This window comes from Sus scrofa, unplaced genomic scaffold (genome assembly GCF_000003025.6).
Source record: "Sus scrofa isolate TJ Tabasco breed Duroc unplaced genomic scaffold, Sscrofa11.1 Contig1914, whole genome shotgun sequence".
NCBI lineage: Eukaryota > Metazoa > Chordata > Mammalia > Artiodactyla > Suidae > Sus > Sus scrofa.
In genome coordinates this window covers 2,070,266-2,088,019 of record NW_018084979.1, presented here as the reverse complement: position 1 = coordinate 2,088,019, position 17,754 = coordinate 2,070,266, and the positions used below count along the sequence as shown (strand labels likewise).

The window sequence follows — 17,754 nt, the reverse complement described above, 5'->3', positions numbered from 1 at the left end:
GCGCACGAGGCAGCCCAGGTGCCTGGGCCAGGCTGCTGACGGAGGGCCCGGGGCACAGGGGACAGATGTGGCCAGAGGGAGAGACAGACACACAGGCAGGGAGTCCCTCTTCTCCCGCCCCCACCCTTCCCAGGGACAAGTGGCCCTTTCTGCAGCTGGCTGGGGGTGGCCACACACTCGCCCCTTTGTCCACCATGTCCCAGGCCATTGTCCTGGAGTCCAGAGCCCCTGCGGTGTCCGCCTGGGAGAGGAAGAAGCTGAGCTGGGCAGGTGTGGAGAGAAGTCTGGCCTTGCAGGGCACCAGTCAGCACGGCAGGGGCGACAGTGTTTATTTCTCTGCCAGGCATGGTTGGGGGCCGGCTTCCTGCAGCGCAGTGCCCTGGGCTCTGGTCCTAACATGGGGACAGAGGCTCCTGGCTGCTGGTGAGGCCGGGGTGGGGCTGAACACACGGGACCCGGTGACCTCCCATCCTCCGTCCTGTACGCCCCGCACAAGCCCGAGGCTCCTGCGAGAGGCAGGGCACCGCGTGGCTGGGACCTGGCCTGGCCGACCATGGGAAGCACATCCCGTCTGGCTCAGCTCTTCTCTAAGGGACACACGGGGGCCCTGGCTGGACCAGGGCAGCAGAAGGCACTTTCAGGGGTAGACTGGGGTGGGGTGGGGGGGACTGGGCACAAGCCCACATGCCCAGGCAGTGCCCAGTGGAGTAAGGTCAGGCCTGAGGCCACACAGCAGGGTCCGCTTTCAAACATCGATGACAGGCCAGCCCACAACCCTGCCGGGCAGCTGCTTCACAGGCCCAGGCCCTCTCCCTCCTCCGAGTCTTTGCTCCCCACCTGCTGTAGGAGGCCCCCGGGAAAGGGGTGAGAGCTGTACCCTCCTGCCACCTGCCCTCTTGGGCCTCCACATCCAGAAGAGGCCACGGCAGTGGACACTTCACGTGACAGCAAACAGCAGCAGGATGGGACGCTGAGGGCAGGGGTGACATGGGAGGGAGGTCTGACTCCCCAGGGACTGGATGCTTCCCCCTCCACCCCCCCCCGTGGCAGCCTCCTTTCAGCCACACACCAGGCCCCGGCCCACGGTCCCTCTGTTTCTAAACACGGCCCGGCAGGCGTCCGCTGACCATATAAGGCATCTTCTGGCCGAGCCGAGCCTCCCTGTCTGGCCCCGCAGGGCCCCCAGCTCCCGGAGTCCTGCCGGCGGCTCGCTAGCCCAGGGTCTTGGTGGCGAAGGTCAGGTACCCGGTGTGGCCCACGGCCTCCTTCATGGGCGTGCCGCTGCGGAAGGGGCGGGCGTCGGGGCCCGGGCTGGCGCCCAGGTCGGGCGCGGGCAGGCTGACGGTGCGCACATGATAGACCTGGGGCAGCACCTCCAGGGTGCTCAGCTCCGAGAAGCCGCGGGCCACCAGCGCCTGGCACGTGCGCTGCACCTGCTCAATGCACGGCGAGAAGGAGCAGAAGCGCCCACCTGTGCAGGAGGACACAGGGGTCAGTGCACCGGGGGCCCCCCGGCCCGGGGTCTGTGGGCCAGGACTGCAGGGACAGAGGCCACACACCCCAGCCTCCTCCCAGTACCCCACGTGGCCCGCCCCCAGCCCCACCCTGGGGTCAGGCTGGCCAAGCTGCAGCCCAGGGTAGAGGAGCTGGGCAGGGCCCGGGGACAAGCACTCCCCTGCCTCTCGGGTCCCCGTAGGGGTGGGGCCAAGTCCACTCCCGTGACTCCCTGGGCTTCCAGTGGGTGCTACCACCCTGATTCCTACAGGCAGCGGGGGTCAGGGCCAGGGTGGAGCCCTGACAAGGCCCAGCCCCAGGGGCGCCCAGAATAGCTCCAACCATGCAGAGCAACTCGGGGGCGAGGGCTGCTGCTGTCACAGGAAATTAGAGGCTGTTGCTTGTTCCAGGGACAGCAGGCGCCTACCCAGAGCTGAGCCCTGCAGCCCAAGGATGACAGGGCAGGCGCAGAGCCCGCAGCCCCCTCTTGCCGCCTCCCACCAGGGCCTGCCCACAGCACCCCATGGCTTGGCTCTGGTCCCCTCCGGGAAGGGAGGGTGTGCGAAAGCCAGGCTGGGGGAAGGGAGGTGGCCCAGGCGAGCCCCCAGAGGTCCCAGAGGCCTGGTTGCCTCAGCGACAGCCGGCACACAGATCACCGCATCGGGTCTGCAGAAAGTCTGCACGGGGAGGCAGAGCATGAGGTTTTTGTCAACCCAGAGGGCAGGGTCACCCCGAGGGGACCTAATCCCTGTGGCTCAGTCAGAGGTCCAGAGAGCAACTGGGCTGGGCTCACGCAGCGGCAGGCAGGCCCCCCAAAACGTGGGAGCCACGGGTAGGCTGGGAGCAGATCAGTGAAAAGGCCCAGAGAACAGGGCTTAGCGGGGCAGCGGGAACGGGGAGAGAGAGACGGCGGCTGCCCGGGCTGGCCACCAGGTCAGGGGCTCAGCCGCTGCCTGCTGGGTGCCCAGTGCCAGCCTCCTGGGACCGTCCCCAGAGCAGGAAGGGTCTGCAGGTGACTGGGGGCAAAGCTGGAGGCGGGGAGGTGCGGTGGACCCCCTGGCCCAGGCCATGTCAGCAGAGACCAGGGCCCAGCTTGAGCCAGCGGGCAGGGGGACCCTGTGCTGGAGCGGGGCCGCCCCCGTGGCGCTCGGCTCCCCGGGGGGCAGGGGGGGGTTGCTGGCTGCCAAGGCGGCTCCTTCTCCAGAAAAGGGAAAAACCCAGGGCCTCGCCAGCGCCTCCCTGGCTGGGAGCCCAGCCCTCCGCCTCCGCACCGGCATCTTCCCTAAAAGGGGCACGTTCGCCTGGCTGGCGGCTGGCGGCTGGCGGGGTGGGGAGATTCTACCAGGGCAGCTGGGGTCAGGGGCTGACCTCTGACCTCTGGCATGCTCTCACGCAGACAGGGCTGCCACATTCCCCAGCGGCCTCAGACACCTGCCACTGCAGGGTAGGAGTGGGGCCCCACTCTCCCCGAGCCCCCCCCGCCCCCAACCTCAGGCCAAAGGGGGCCCTGGCCTGGCCACCCCGCCCCCGTCCCAGAACCCCTGGCGCACCTTCAACCTTGAGAGCATCCCAGGCGTGGCCCACGGCCTCCCACGGTGAGGGGATGTCCAGGAAGACAGCGTCCGCCACGTGGCTCACGCCAAAGCCGCTGCGACACACGTCCTGGTTGCGTACGGTCACCCACCGGCCCACGCGGTGCTCCTGGAACTCCTCCCGAGCCTTCTCCGCCCGCTGCTGGTGGAACTCCACCGTGTGCAGGTGGCCCGTGGGTGCAATGGTGCGGATGATGGCGTGGGACACAGAGCCGCTGCCGGTGCCTGGCGCGGGGCAGGGGACGGACAGGGATCAGACTGGGCCACCCAGGAAACCACCCCACCCTCAGCCCTAGAGACCCACGAAGGGCCCACAGGTCATCAGGCCCAGGGACACCGAGGCGGGGTCTGGGCTGGCGCAGGGGAGAGGCTGGTGACCCACACCTGCCCTGGGTCCAGCCCTGCCCAACCCCAGCGCTGGAGCAAACTGCTGCACAGACCTGGAGCCCCAAAGATGGGTCCTGGGGGGCGCCGGGACTGGCTCCAGACGAAGAGGCCCGGAACCAGCCCGTGACTGGTCCCCAGCTCTCCATGGACTTGGGTCCGTCCACTTTCCTGCCCCCCAACCCTGCCCCCGCCGCCACCGCTCTGCTCCCGCCAGGAAACCGACCAGGGCCCTGAGGGGCTCCTGGGCACAGAAGCCTTTCTGGGTCCCTTATTTTTTAAATTTTTTATATCTTTTTGCTATTTCTTGGGCCGCTCCCACGGCATATGGAGGTTCCCAGGCTAGGGGTTGAATCAGAGCTGTAGCCACCGGCCTACGCCAGAGCCACAGCAACGCGGGATCCGAGCTGCGTCTGCAACCTACACCACAGCTCACAGCAACGCCGGATCATTAACCCACTGAGCAAGGGCAGGGACCGAACCCGCCACCTCATGGTTCCTAGTCAGATTCATTAACCACTACGCCACGACGGGAACTGCCCTTATTTTTTGTTTGTAGTTACTGGACCTCATCCAGCCTACCCAACCTTCCCTGAGTTCCAAAGGGCAGCTTGGAACAGGTGATAGGGAAGGGAGGGGCTGCAGGGACAAGGGGCAGCAGTCAAGGAACAATAGTGCAGCCTGGGGCAGCTTCCCTTCCCTCTCAAGGCATATGCATAACCACACCTGAGGCCCCAGAGCCAACCCCCAACAAAGGCGAGACGCTAACTACCTGATAAATCCTCCTCCTTCCAGGACCCCCGGTAAACACCAGCCGGCCCCACCTGCCCCTAATCTGAGGCTCCATCTGCGCCTGCAGAACCACTTCGCCTGCAGAACCACTTCCGGTCTTTGCCCAAAGGAGGCCCAGTGCTCAGCTGGGGAGCCTGCTGCGGCCCCCTCTGCCTGGCAAAACCATAAAGCTATTTGTTTCTCCTTCGCCCAAACCTCTTTCTCTGGGCCTCTATTCGGCACCACTGGACAGAGGCCACAGCCACTTGGGGTGCAGCTCTGCCCCCATCCTGTCCGACCAAGGGCACAGAGAGACATGGCCTGGTGACCGGTGTGCTCCCTCCATGTCACTGATCCCCAGTTTTTCTCCAGCCTCATGGTCCCCGCCCTCAGCCTGCTATGCTGGGGCGCCCTGCCAGGCCTGCGTCCTGCCCTCCCCCCGCCTCGTGGCTCCAGGTGCCAGGTGCACACACCTCCCCTCCCCCACAACAAGCAACCAGCGCCAGCCCACCCGCAGGTCCATCCCCGCCAGGCCTCCCCCTCTTCCCTCCTCTGGGGGCCGCTCCTCGCCGCCTGCCTGCCAGCCAGCCCCAGGCCCCGACTCCCTCTCCAGTCCCGGACTGTCTCACCGTCTCACTCTCGCCCGACCATGCCCCTCCCCATTCCGCGCAGGAAGTCAGCCTCCTGTGACCCTTGAGCTTTGCCCCTCTCCCCCCCACCCCCACCCGACCTCATTCTTGCTCCTGCCACCCCCGCCTCTTCGCTGGCCCCTCACGCAGGGTCTTGGAGAGGCTCTCCCTTGGGGTAGCCGTCTCCCTTGGCTCTGGGACCTCCTTTCCATCACTGTCAACTCAGCGTCCCCTCTTCCAGAGAGGTCCGGCTGACCGCCCTAGCAGGAGGGACCTCGTGAGTCAGCAGTAAACACACAGCCCTGTCCGGCCAGACCCCAGCAATCCACACTGAAACGGCCACACTGGGCTGTCTGCCCCTTTGGGAAGCAGAAAGCTGGCCTGTCTTGTCACGGCTGAACCCGCTACTGCTGGGGCGGGGGAGCGGGTGCGCGCTCACTGACAAGCTCTTTCAGCAAGTGGAGCGAGGCCCCAAGTGCACAGGGCCCAGCAGTGCGGCTGTCCACTCCCAGGGCCCCTGGTGCCAAGCAGTTGGCCTCTGCCCAGCCCCCACCCACTCTCTGACTCACAGCCCAGGTTCTGCATCCGACACCTCCCCTTTCCAGGTGCTCAGCTGGGTAACACAAGCCCAGTTGTCCGCATGGAGGAACTGAGGCCCAGAGAGGGCCTGAAGCCCTCCAAAGTTGGCGGCGACTCTTTTGAGACCTGGGGCCCCCAGGCGGGTGCATGGGTGAGGCTGAGAACTTCCACTTGTGCCCTCGGCCCTGGGCTCAGTGGCAACGGTTCTGGCTTGGGATGAGCACAAGACAGGCTCTTACCCATAACGAGCACCTGGGAGCAGCCCTGACCTCCCTTCGGGAAGGGGCAACGCTCAGCCCTGGGCCTGGGGCTCCGGTCACAGCGGTCAGGGCCTGCTAGGCCGGGCACCCTCTGCCCTCTGGGCAGCTCGGAGTTAGGGCCTGGCAGTCAGCACCTTGGTCAGCGCCGAGCAGCCCTCTACCCCACCCCAGCAAGACAGGTGCGACGCCAGTGTGCCCAGCTCCTACGGAGGGCTGCTGAAACCCAGCAGGACCCTGTGCGGCTCCTGGACACTGATTCACATAACAGCACCTTTGAGCTCTTGGGCAGAACTGAAACTCCAACAAAGGAAAAAGGTTAAGTACCGGATAAAGCGTCCTTCATTCCAGAGAGGTCACAGTTTGATAACCTTTAGAACCACAGAAGCTCACCAGGAGACCCCCGAGGCCGGATGAAAGGAATGCAGGCCCTGCACACACCCTGATTCTTATCACAAACTTGCCCTGAGCCACTGCCATAAAATTCACTGAAACCTCTGTGGGTGGGGACACACTGTTTTGGGGGCATCAGCAGCGGTGTCCCCTCATCTGGCAAAGCAATAAAGCTATTCTTTTCTTCTTCACCCAAAACTTGGACATGGAGATTCGCGGGGGAGGGTTTTGGCAACATTATTCTTGATCCGGCTCCATCGATTCTCAGATTATAGCACCAGCCTCCCCCCAGGCTTCCTTCCTCCTGCCCTCACTCCCTGCAGTCAGCCCCTGAGAAAGATCCTGTTAAAACAGAAGTGGAGGAGTCCCCGTCATGGCTCAGTGGTTAACGAATCTGACTGGGAACCATGAGGTTGCGGGTTCGAACCCTGGTCCCAGCTGGTTGAGGATCCAGCACTGCCATAAGCCGTGGCGTAGGCTGCAGATGTGGCTCGGATCCCCCGTTGCTGTGGCTCTGGCATAGGCTGGAGGCTACAGATCCTATTAGAGCCCTAGCCTGGGAACCTCTATATGCCGCAGGGTGTGGCCCTAAAAACACAAAAAAACCCAAAACAAAACCAAAACAGAAGTTGAGGAGCTCCCATTGTGGCTCAGAGCATTAAGAACCCGACATCCTGTCTGTGAGGATGTGGGTTCTATCCCTCACTCAGTGGGGTAAGGAACCGGTGCTGCCATGGCTGTGGCATAGGCTGGCAGCTGCAGCTCTGATTCCATCCCCAGCCCAGGAGCTTCTATATGCCCTCAGGTGTGGCCCTCAAAAGGAAATAGATAAGTAAATACATGAAGATAGAGGGTGAAGAGTCACGCCTGTGTTCAGGAAGCGCAGACTAGAGGCTGGATGGACACTGGGTCTGACATTCACCCTCAGGAGCCGAGGCGGCCTGAGGAACTCACCGGACTCACAGACCACAGAGCCAGGCCGAAGCTCCAGCATCATGGTGAGCAGGGCGATGTCAGTGGAGTAGAGGATCTGCGTCCGGTGCGGCAGGTTCAGCGTCCAGAGCTCGGGCGTCGGGTGCAGCACATACACCCAGCCACCACGGCCGCAGGTCACCTTGGAGCCAAACGGGCGGCCAATGAGGTCTACCGAGTGTCGCAGGACGCCGTGCCGGGTCTGGGTCTGGGCCCCACGCTGTACACGTACGGCCACCATTGCACCATGGCCCAGCGACAGGATGGCTGTGTCACCCTCTTTGATCAGCTCCTCGTACGCCACAAAGCTCATGGTTGCTGTCTGGCAAGTGCCAGGGACCTGTTAGGTGTGTGGACATGAACATGTAAGGCGACAGGAGGCAGGATGTGTACCTTAAGTCCCCGCAGAAGACGGTGAGGCCCAGCTCCTGAGCAGTGCGGGTGGAGTAGCTGTCTCAGCCTCTGGCACAGTCCATTAGGGCAGCCCAAAAGGGCTGCACCCTGGCCTGACGATTGAAGCCCTTCTTGGTCTGGGCATGAGACAAAAGCCATCAGCCCAAATCACAGACGGAGAGACTGAGGCCTGGCACTGGCAGAGAAGAGGCCCAAGGATTCCCACAAAGAAACGACTTGACCCTTGGAGCTCTCTTTTGTTTTTTCCATTTTCGGTTGCCCCGTGGCGCATGGAGTTCCCAGGCCAGGGCTCAGATCTGAGCCACAGTTGTGACCTAAGCTGCAGCTGCAGCAATGCCAAATCCCTAACTGACTGTACTGCGCTGGGGATCGAACCAAGGGTCCCAGGCTCCCAAGACACCACGCATCCTCTTGCATCACAGCAGGAACTCCTTGGAGTTCTCTTGTGTTGCAGTGAGTTAAGGATCTGGCAGTTGTCTCTGCAGGACTTGGGTCACTACCGTGGCACTGGTTCCAACCCTTGCCAAGGAACTTTTACGCGCCATGGGCACAGGAAAAAAAAAGGACTTGGTCCTCTGGAGTCACCCTTCTCCAGGAGCCGAGTTCCCATTGCCCAGCTGTGAAACCAGAGAGTATCTAGGGGGAAGCAGCAAATGGCCCTTGATGTCACCTCCAGGCCAGGCTCGATGCCGCAGATTCCCATGGCGGGCATCTGGGCAGACGAGTGGCACAGCGGTGCAAGCATAGGTTGGGGATGTGCAGCGGGACGGAAACAGAACACTGGCCTGGCCAGGGCAGAGGCAGGCGGAGGGTCAGGCCAGGCTGGCACGGCGCTGAGGGCGGCCAGGGGAGGCTGCCCGGGAGCCGTGGGCGCCGCGCCCGCCAGGGCGACCCCCCCACCCGCGCACTGCCAGCGTAGCCCTGGGGAGTCTCACCGGCGACGTTCCTCGGGTTGAGACTCCCGGAGGCGCTACACGTGGCTCCGCGCCGCGGCTACAGCCCTTCCGGCTCCGGCCCGGCGCGCGGCGCCCGCTGACGACGTCACGGCCCCGCCCCTCGCGCGCGGGCTCCCGGGACCCGCGGGCCCCCCTTGCCGCCGTCCGGGGCGCACCTCCCAGAGTTTCTCCAGCGTTTCTAGCTGCTCCTGCGGAAGACAAACGGGAAGTCCCACTGTCCCGCCGCCGAGCTGCTGCGGTCCTTTCAGATCCGGGCAGGGTCCCCTTCGCAGCCTTGGACAGCCCTGGAGTCCCCGAAGGGCCGGCCCACCGCTAGCTGCGCAAGCCCCTAGCGGGACGCTTGGCCATGGCCGTTTTGTCCCTGCAAACCGCCCTGGGGACACCTCTTAATGGCTCCCAGGATATATTCCAGAAAATGGGATCGCAGATCAGAGGGTCGTCCAGAAGGCTTTGGCCGGGCTCAGCCAGAGGAGTAGGAAGGAGATGGTGGCCTTGAAGGGGCTGCGGAGGTGCAGTTGGCGTTCCTCCCCTTCGGGGCACATTCTCCAAGTGCAGAAGCTGCTTCAAGAAGGGAAGGAGTTCTGTGTCCCCACGGTGCAATGAGCGCTGGATGAACTGGGCTTACCTTGGGATCAGAACAGGGCAGGGGGGGAGCGGGGGAGGCGGGGGCGGGGGTGGGGTTGGAGTGTGGTGGCTGGAGAGGTGGGGCAGAAAAGGGAAGCGGCGGCCGGGTTCTGTCTCAGCAGTGCTGATTCAGAGCCGGTTCCTCTGTGGAGAGTGTGCAGAGGCCGATCCCGCAGCACTCTGGTCCCTGCGGGCCAGGGCTTATCCTGTTAGCCTTGAGGACTAGAGAAGGATAGAGACTGCAGCCCACTCAGCTGCTGTGGGGCCTGAGCCCTAACCGAGGGCCAGCTAGCAATGACGCTAGGCCACACTTCTTGGCCCAGGCCACTCCATCCTGGATAAATGGGAGTGGCCAGGCCCTGCCCACTTGTGGAGCCCTCTGAACTCTCCCCCTCTGGGGCCAGGACTGATAAGGGTGTTTGTGGACCTCAGAGTCCATGGCAAAGACCCAAGTGCGTCGTTTCAGCCCCTCTGTGCCCCAGCCCTGACTTGGGCCTGGGTCTTGGGCAAGACAATGAGGAGCCTTTGATGACCTCCATTCTCTGCGAGGCCAGTGCTCTGCCCACCAGCTGCCTGCGTGGATGCATCATGTCCTGCACTGAGACAACCCAACTCTAGGGCTTGCCAGCCTTTGTTCCATGTGACTCTGCTCCCGCCTGAATCAGCCCCTAATTACGCCCCTGGGAGATCTCAACTTTCCACTTGGTGTGGGGGTTCCTCTTCTCCAGCCTCTTGCTTCTCAGAGGCTAAATGCCTGAGAGCCTAAATTAGGACTCAGTGACTTGGTGACTCGCCAGTGGTTTCCTGTGGTCCCAGCTTCCCACTTGCCTCTCCTTCCGTGACTGGCAGGCCTGTTCCTCCATTGCTCTCTCCTCCAGGCAGCCCTCCGAGGGCTCCATCTCCCCAATCTGAGCCTACCCCTGGCCTCAGCCTGAGTCGACCTGAGCACCTTACTCAGGACAGCATTTGTGTATAAGGGGCCCCTAAAAAGAACTAAGGCTCCAGTTGTCTTTTGGCGCAACGGGCTAAGGATCTGTCATTGTCACTGCAGGGGCTCGGGGCACTGATGTGGCTTAGGTTTGACCTCTGGCCCAGGAACTTCCGCTATGTCATACACATGACCAGGGAAAAAAATAAAAAGAACCAATGCTAGGAGTTTCCGTCGTGGCGCAGTGGTTAACAAATCCGACTAGGAACCATGAGGTGGCGGGTTCGATCCCTGCCCTTGCTCAGTGGGTTAAGGATCCGGCGTTGCCGTGAGCTGTGGTGTAGGTTGCAGATGTGGCTCGGATCCCGCGTTGTTGTGGCTCTGGCGTAGGCCAGTGGCTACGGCTCCAATTCAACCCCTAGCCTGGGAACCTCCATATGCCGCGGGAGCGGCCCAAGAAATGGCAAAAAGACAAAAAAAAAAAAAGAACCAATGCTATATAAGCCCAATTAAGTGTCATCACCTTGAATCCTCCTCACAAGCCTCTGAGGGTGGGACCACCTCACAGATGGGGAGCATGAGATTCAGGGAGGTCAAGAAACTTGTCTAAGGTCACGCAGCCAAAGTGGCCAGCGTGGGCTTGGGATTTAAAGCCAGCAAACTTGGCTTCGGAGAACCAGTGGTGGATCTGAAGAAATGTGGGAACAGGCAGGAAGAAGGCCCTGGAGGGAAGGGAGAGGCTGAGGATGCTGACAGAGGGAGGCTGCTCCGCTCCTGCGTCTCAGGCAGTGATCAGGTGACCCAAGGTCCCTCTACTCTGAACAGCTCAGCCTTCTGCCCCAACATGCTCTGTGACCACAAGGCAGTCCCTGCCCCTTTCTGACCCCAACCAGCTTCCCCTGTGCGTTGTGCGGAATTCAGGGGCAGGGCACCTGCAGGACGCAATGGCCCTGGGCTGCGCGCTGAGGAGACAGACCCTGAGGAGGCCATCCTGTGCCCTCCCACCCGGCTCGCCCCCGCCTGCCCAGGTCTGTGTCTGCCCCGCTCAGCGGACCATTCCTGTGGATGAAAGGCCGGAACTCCTTTGAGGCTCCCCACCCCCTCCAGGGCCCAGTGGTTAATATGTAACCATGTGTGATTTCTGAGGAACCTGGAACGTAACTGGCCAGGTGATGTCACCCAGTTTCTTGCCTGGACGCCACCAAACCGGCTCCCGTGGGCCCTGGGGAGACTGGAGGGTCCACAGACAAGGGCTAGTTTAGCCATGGGCAGTGTTCTTCCCCCGGAGGCAGAGGCTGGTACCCCCCAGTCCCCCTCTTTGCTTCACTGCTCTGGGACACCCCCACCGGCTCCCCAGCAGCCCTTGCCTAGTGGGGGGCCTCAACCTGACTTGAGTCTAAAGGCCTGGAAGCCCCACCCCACTTCCACCGTCACAGCTGCTGACCATGCACTCTGTCACTGTCAGTCCGAGTCCAGCCCCCCGGGCTTGGCCCGCTGGGGGTCCCTGGGGTGGGCCCTGCGTCTGGTTAGCACAGGCCCAGGCCCTCGAAGATCACTCAGGGCTTGCCAGACCTCTGACCTGGTCCCCCTGTCACCCACCTTCTGATCTTCCCTTTGCTTATCTGCAAAAGTAGGACAAAACCCTCATCTCAGAAGGCTGGGGACCGGGGCAGGAGCAACCCCAGGGCCTGGCCCTGGGAAGACCCCAAGGCCCCTGGACTTCACCTCTCCTTGCTCCTGGAGGGAAGTGAGAACAATGGGGGTCCTTCCCTTCCCCCATCCCAAGTTGGTCAGGCAACTCGAGGGCGGGGAGGGGGAGGGGAAAGGTGGCCTTCTGGGAAGCTGCAGACAAAGAGCCCTGAGGCGGGCAGGTCTGAAAGCCAAGGAGGCTTTCAGGGCCAGCAGCTCTGTTTCCAGAAACAGAAACTTGAGCCCATCAGGCCTTTGGGGGTGGGGAACTGGGGAAGGCAGCTGCAGATCCTTCTAAAATTAGGGGAAGGGGCTGCAGGGGGCACAGAATGCAGGAATTTCAGGCTTAAGGGACACCTGCTGAGACCGCAGAGACTGGCGGGCGGGCGGAGGGAAGGCAGAAGTCCTGGTGTAGACAGGCCTGAGTGTCCCTCACTGCCGGGTGGCTCCCCTGCCTCAGTTTCCCGCTCGGAGGCAGACAGCGGGTGGGAGAATCCAGAATGTCCAGGGCCATTTGCCTTTTTACCTTGATCTGTTTTATGGGTCTAAAAACATGCTGACTGGGAGCAAGTCAAAGCATGCCAGGGTATGCAAGGAAAGAGGCAGGAGTCCCTCCCCGGTGAACACAGGACTGCATGGAGGCAGAGGCCGGCGGACTTCCCTTTCCTCCAGTGCCTCTTCCTCGGAGGCTCCAAATACACTGGAATTTCTACTCTATCCCTGCCCCCGAGGCTCTCATCTCCTTCCATCCCTTGAGGCTATTTTGGTCATTGGTTGGCTTGCTCCAGGCATCTTCTGTCCCCCAGCAGCAGCCCACAGAGCTCACTGTGCAGCCCTGGAGAAATTCTGCTAAACCCACACAGAGATAAGGGTTTCCTCCCTTCCTTGCTTCACTCACAAAGCAATATGATGGACATTAACCACACAAGCTCCAAGTCACGCTTTTTAATAGCTGCGTAATACTCCACACTGGGAAAATGCCTTCCCTATGCCCTGGCCAGTTCCCAAATGTTGGGCATCCAATAGTATCCAGATTTATTGGTGTTTGTTTCTCCTACTACACATCTCTTGGTCTACCTGCAAAGAGAAACGAGGCTGCCCTTTCCAAAGACTGGATTCCTAGAAGTGGTATTGCTGGGTCACGGAGAAGGAACATTTTACATTTTAATAGATCTTGCCAAGTGACTTTCCAAAAAGGATGTAGCAATTTGAAGCTGCGACAGCGTGTGAACGCCTGTCTCCCCACGTGCCACCCTGTAGCCCACACTGACTGGGGTCAATCTTCTGCAATTTGGGTGTGTGGTGGGTAGTGGACCGCATAGTCATTGTTGTCTTAACTTGCATGATTCAGATTTTTAGTGAGTTATTGTTTGTTAGCATTTCCCCTGTTTTTTTGCCTAGAGTCTCCAAGTTCTGCCTTTGGGGTGGGGGGTGGGGAGATGTATTTGTCTCCGACAGAGAGGGCCCAGGCCTAGAGGCTGTGCACTGCCCAGCAGCCTCTCAAGGCCATGTGTTCCTGCATCGACCAGGAGGGGCCGGGTCTGGGGAGGGGGGGTGGTCTCTGGCTGGGATCCCCAAAATCCCCTGGGAACTGCCCAAGGTCAATCTACCAAGGGTGCCGCCGGGCTGGGCGGCATCCAGACTTCGCCCTCCCTCTGCACCAAGATGGCCCGGGAGATGCCTGCGGGCACCTTGAGGAAGGTCAGAGGCTTGGGGCCAGCTCGGGCCGGCGGGAGAAGGGAGGGGTTTGGGGGGTGGCAGTACCTGCTGTGGAAGCCCTGGACGCTCTCGCCTGGCCCCTCGCTGGGAGCACCGCGGAGACTGGCGGGCGGAGGGAAGGCAGAAGTCATGGTGCAGACAGGCCTGAGCGTCCCTCACTGCCGGGTGGCCCCCCTGCCTCAGTTTCCCGCTCGGAGGCAGACAGCGGGTGGGAGAATCCAGAATGTCCAATGGCCTAAAGTTCCCGCTTTGGGATCCTGGGCGGGCGGGGTGGGAGGGCTGCAAGGGGTCCCAGCCAGGGGGTAGTCGCGGTGGGCAGCCTGGGAGGGGTGGGGGGGGGTGTAGGGGCCCCGGGCGGCGGACAAAGCGGCGGGCACCACCCCGCAGCGCGGTCCAATGGAATGAATGGGCTATAAATAGCGGCCAATGGGAGGCCCGCGTCGCGCCCCTTAAGAGCAGCTGGAGCTCTGAGCGACCGCTGTTCGCCTGCGACGCGCCCGGAGCTGCCGGTCTCTCGAGAGCTCCCACCCCTGCCTGGCCGCTCAGTGAGTGGGCCATAGGGCCCGGGCCGCTGGGGCAAGGGCTGCGCGGGACACTGGGGCAAGGGCTGCGCGAAGAGGCCGGGGCGTCCCGCGCTCGGCGCAGCCCCCCGGCCCACCGCCTAGGACGGGAGCATCAGCTAGGCTGGGGGTCGTCGTGGTAGATGTGATAGTCTCCTGCGCGCAGCGCAGACCTCGCCTGACCTTGGCCCGGTCCTTGGGTAGGTTTGCAGGTGGGAGGCTCAGAGCCTCGGGCCCCGCTGACCCCCACGTCTCCCCGCAGCTCGCCGCCGCCGCCGCCGCCGCCGCCGCCATGCCCTTCTCCAACAGCCACAACACGCTGAAGCTGCGCTTCCCGGCTGAGGACGAGTTCCCCGACCTCAGCGGCCACAACAACCACATGGCCAAGGTGCTGACCCCCGAGCTGTATGCCGAGCTGCGCGCTAAGAGCACGCCCAGCGGCTTCACGTTGGACGACGTCATCCAGACCGGCGTGGACAACCCAGGTACCGCACCCTACTCGCGGGGTCAGGGTGCCCGCGCCGTATACGTGACATATATCGGGAGTCTAGGACCCAGGGCATCCCCCAGCCCCCCTCGGGCCAAGGTCCCGGCGCCCCTTCTCCGCGCGCGGCCACAGGATCCTCAGCAGCTTGCCCGGGCCTGGCAGTGACGTCACTGTCCCCATTCCGTGTTCCCCTCTAGGCCACCCCTATATCATGACTGTGGGCTGCGTTGCTGGCGACGAGGAGTCGTATGACGTGTTCAAGGAACTCTTTGACCCCATCATTGAGGACCGGCACGGCGGCTACAAGCCTAGCGATGAGCACAAGACCGATCTCAACCCAGACAACCTTCAGGTGCAGGGCGGCCTCGGGCGGCGGGTCGGGGTAGGGAGGGCTCTCTCGACGCTGAACCCCGCTTGGTCTCCCAGGGCGGCGACGACCTGGACCCCAACTACGTGCTGAGCTCGCGGGTGCGCACGGGCCGCAGCATCCGCGGCTTCTGTCTACCCCCGCACTGCAGCCGCGGGGAGCGCCGCGCCATCGAGAAGCTCGCTGTCGAAGGTACAGGTCGGGCCGACTGGGTGCCTCCCGCGCCCCCCCACCCCTCGGTGCCGGTCCCTGCCCGCTTGTTTACCGGTCATCTGAGCCGCCGCCGCGCTCTTATCTGCGAGCCGGCTCCGGTTTCCTGGAGGGACAGGCCCAGCACCCTGGGTCTGCGGCGCACTGGGGGCCGGCGAGGGTCGGCCCGCCGCCCCGACCGACCGCGAGGACTGGATTCCCAGCAGGCTGGGCGGGCATTGGGAGGTGGGATGCACTCCTGTCGCGAGAGGGGGTTGAGGGTATGGGCACGGACCCTCCCCTCCCCCGCCCCCTCCCGCTCGTCCTCCTGAGCGCGCCCCTTCGCAGCCCTGTCGAGCCTGGACGGTGACCTGGCGGGGAGGTACTACGCGCTCAAAAGCATGACCGAGGCGGAACAGCAGCAGCTCATCGACGACCACTTCCTTTTCGACAAGCCCGTGTCGCCCCTGCTGCTGGCCTCGGGCATGGCCCGCGACTGGCCCGATGCCCGCGGCATCTGGTGCGTAAGGCCCAACCCCCCTCCCGCGGGTCCCTCCACCCCGCCCCTTCGTCCTCGAAGCGGCCGAGTCAGGAGGAAGAGGGAGGAGCCTTGCTCCTGGGAGAGGTTTGGTGCCGCCCAGGCCTCCTTGCAGGTGACCTTGAGCACGCAGGTGTGTGAAGGACCCTGGCTGATAGAGGCCTCAGCCTCTCGGGATCTTAGAGGTGGGGGACCCGTCCTGCTGGCTTTTCGCCTTCAAACACCCCGCCTTGGGAGAAGGACCTTGCCTTTTCTCTTTCTAGCCCACTTCCCGCTGGGACTCTGAGTTGCTGGGTGACGCAGAAGTTTCCTCGGTTGGGGAGTCGGGGGAGAAGGGCTTACCAGCTCCTGTTTCCACTTCCAAAGCCAGATAAAGTGCATTCTCCTGGCCACCTCTGCCCCTTCTCCCCTCTGTGGGGACTGTACCCCCCCATGCGCCACCCAGGCTAAACTGGGCAAGCTGGGAAGTGGCCCAAAGCCTTTTCATCCCCTCCCTGCCTGACCCCAGAGTGTAGACGGGGCTGGGGTCCTAGCAACAGCCCGCACCCCTGGTACAGGTGGGACGAGCACCTCTGGGACTTGAGAATTGGGTCTGGGGCCCCCTCGTTTTGGTTTCTGGACGTGGCCCGAGACCACAGTCCAGGGAGGAGGCTGACTGTGGGCCTTCCGCAGGCACAATGACAATAAGACCTTCCTGGTGTGGATCAACGAGGAGGACCACCTGCGGGTCATCTCCATGCAGAAGGGGGGCAACATGAAGGAGGTGTTCACCCGCTTCTGCAATGGCCTCACTCAGGTCAGGCCTGGCCACCCCCAGGCGGGGCTGCGACGGTGGGAGCCTGGTGCCTGGGAGGGGGCAGGACGAGGCCCTGGGGTTCAGGCAGATCTGTAAGGAGCTCCTGGGTCCCCTCTGGTCCCCTGGGGGTGCCTCAGCCCATCCTCCCCTCTGACACCTTCTCCGCCTCTAGATCGAAACCCTCTTCAAGTCCAAGAACTACGAGTTCATGTGGAACCCTCACCTGGGCTACATCCTGACCTGCCCATCCAACCTGGGCACGGGGCTGCGGGCAGGTGTGCACATCAAGTTGCCCCACCTGGGCAAGCACGAGAAGTTCCCCGAGGTGCTCAAGCGGCTGCGGCTCCAGAAGCGAGGCACAGGTGAGCTGGGTGGGGACTGCAGGCATCCCCTCAGGGTGCCTCCCTTGACACCCCCCCAACCCTGCTGACCCGTCTGTCTCCCCAGGCGGTGTGGACACCGCCGCTGTGGGCGGGGTCTTCGATGTCTCCAATGCTGACCGCCTGGGCTTCTCCGAGGTGGAGCTGGTGCAGATGGTGGTGGACGGGGTGAAGCTGCTCATCGAGATGGAGCAGCGGCTGGAGCAGGGCCAGGCCATTGATGACCTCGTGCCCGCCCAGAAGTGAAGCCCTGGCCTGCACCTGCTGCCACCACCAGCCCCGCTGCTTCCTAATTTATTGCCCGGGCAGTGCCCACCATGCACCCCTGAGGCTCACCCTTTGGTGGCTGAGTCCTTAGCCTCGCTGTAGAGACTTCTCCTGCCGCCCTCAGTAGAGTTTATTTTTGTGATGGCTAAGATGTTGCTGATGCTGAAATAAACAGGTTTTGGCCTGCCCCAAGTCTGAGTGGTGCCTCCTCTTTCCCAGGGCAGCCCAGGGCCCCGCAGTCGGGTTGTGAGGACTGAGCCCTGGGTCTGCCCTTCTGCGTGCCATGGGACAGGAAGCTGGAGGCTGTCCGGACAGTTAGCCTGCTGTACCCCCTCCCCAGTCCTATTCATGAGCCTCTTCTGCCATCCTGTCTACTTAGCTTCCTTGCAGGTTTTGGGTGGGCTGGGGGTGGGGCCGGGGGGGGTGGAGAGAGGAACCCCAGGGTGGCAGAGCTCTGCCCTGAGGACCTAAGGGATTTTCGGGCCTCGGGGGTAGAGCATTGCACGCTGCTTAGCCCCATCCTGCAGTGAGCAGTCCAGGGGCTGGCGGGGTAGGGGGGATGGGGACTGGAGCCCAGAAACTTGATGCCTTTTCCGGTGCTCCACCCCCAAGTCCTGTTACTTTTCTTCCTGGCAGCTTGTCCCTGCCACCATCCCCTCCCACCACCCCAACACCTACTCTAGCTCCTAAATAGTCTCTCTACTTCCCTCCCAACCTCCACCTAGGCTGAACTGAGCCCTTCTTGGCGCCCCAGGCTCCATACCCTTCC

General features: G+C 62.9%; 2 protein-coding genes across 4 annotated transcripts; one reads left to right on the top strand and one right to left on the bottom strand.

Annotated features, from left to right (window-relative positions):
- Window positions 1-304: 304 nt before the first annotated feature.
- Window positions 305-9,078, bottom strand: TRMT61A (tRNA methyltransferase 61A). 2 transcript variants are annotated; one of them, XM_021081563.1, is made up of 4 exons: window positions 8,597-9,078; window positions 7,054-7,411; window positions 3,045-3,311; window positions 305-1,471 (listed from the first exon to the last, which is right to left on the bottom strand). In XM_021081563.1, the coding sequence occupies exons 2-4, from the start codon at window positions 7,382-7,384 to the stop codon at window positions 1,212-1,214; spliced, it is 858 nt and encodes a 285-aa protein (XP_020937222.1). In that variant the 5' UTR covers window positions 7,385-7,411; window positions 8,597-9,078; the 3' UTR covers window positions 305-1,211. The 2 variants fall into 2 exon arrangements, with proteins under 2 accessions (XP_020937222.1, XP_020937221.1); XM_021081562.1 differs by having other exon boundaries at window positions 8,421-9,077.
- Window positions 9,079-13,878: 4,800 nt separating this feature from the next.
- Window positions 13,879-17,177, top strand: CKB (creatine kinase B). 2 transcript variants are annotated; one of them, NM_001243575.1, is given in 8 exon segments: window positions 13,879-13,946; window positions 14,224-14,446; window positions 14,646-14,800; window positions 14,875-15,007; window positions 15,353-15,524; window positions 16,215-16,338; window positions 16,511-16,700; window positions 16,786-17,177. In NM_001243575.1, coding segments are annotated over 7 exon segments (1,146 nt in total). In that variant the 5' UTR covers window positions 13,879-13,946; window positions 14,224-14,253; the 3' UTR covers window positions 16,965-17,177.
- The last annotated feature ends 577 nt before the right edge of the window (window positions 17,178-17,754 follow it).

Bases quoted from the DNA above. Each gene is read 5' to 3' on its own strand.
- TRMT61A (XM_021081563.1), bottom strand. From the start codon at position 7,384: ATGAGCTTTGTGGCGTACGAGGAGCTGATCAAAGAGGGTGACACAGCC. The intron at 3,312-7,053 runs GTGAGTTCCTCA...GCCCCGCGCCAG, and splicing joins CTCTGTGGTCTGTGAGTCCG to GCACCGGCAGCGGCTCTGTG. The intron at 1,472-3,044 runs GTGCGCCAGGGG...CCTCCTGCACAG, and splicing joins GGATGCTCTCAAGGTTGAAG to GTGGGCGCTTCTGCTCCTTC.
- CKB (XM_021081502.1), top strand. From the start codon at position 14,254: ATGCCCTTCTCCAACAGCCACAACACGCTGAAGCTGCGCTTCCCGGCT. The intron at 14,801-14,874 runs GTGCAGGGCGGC...TTGGTCTCCCAG, and splicing joins TCAACCCAGACAACCTTCAG to GGCGGCGACGACCTGGACCC. The intron at 15,008-15,352 runs GTACAGGTCGGG...GCCCCTTCGCAG, and splicing joins CGAGAAGCTCGCTGTCGAAG to CCCTGTCGAGCCTGGACGGT.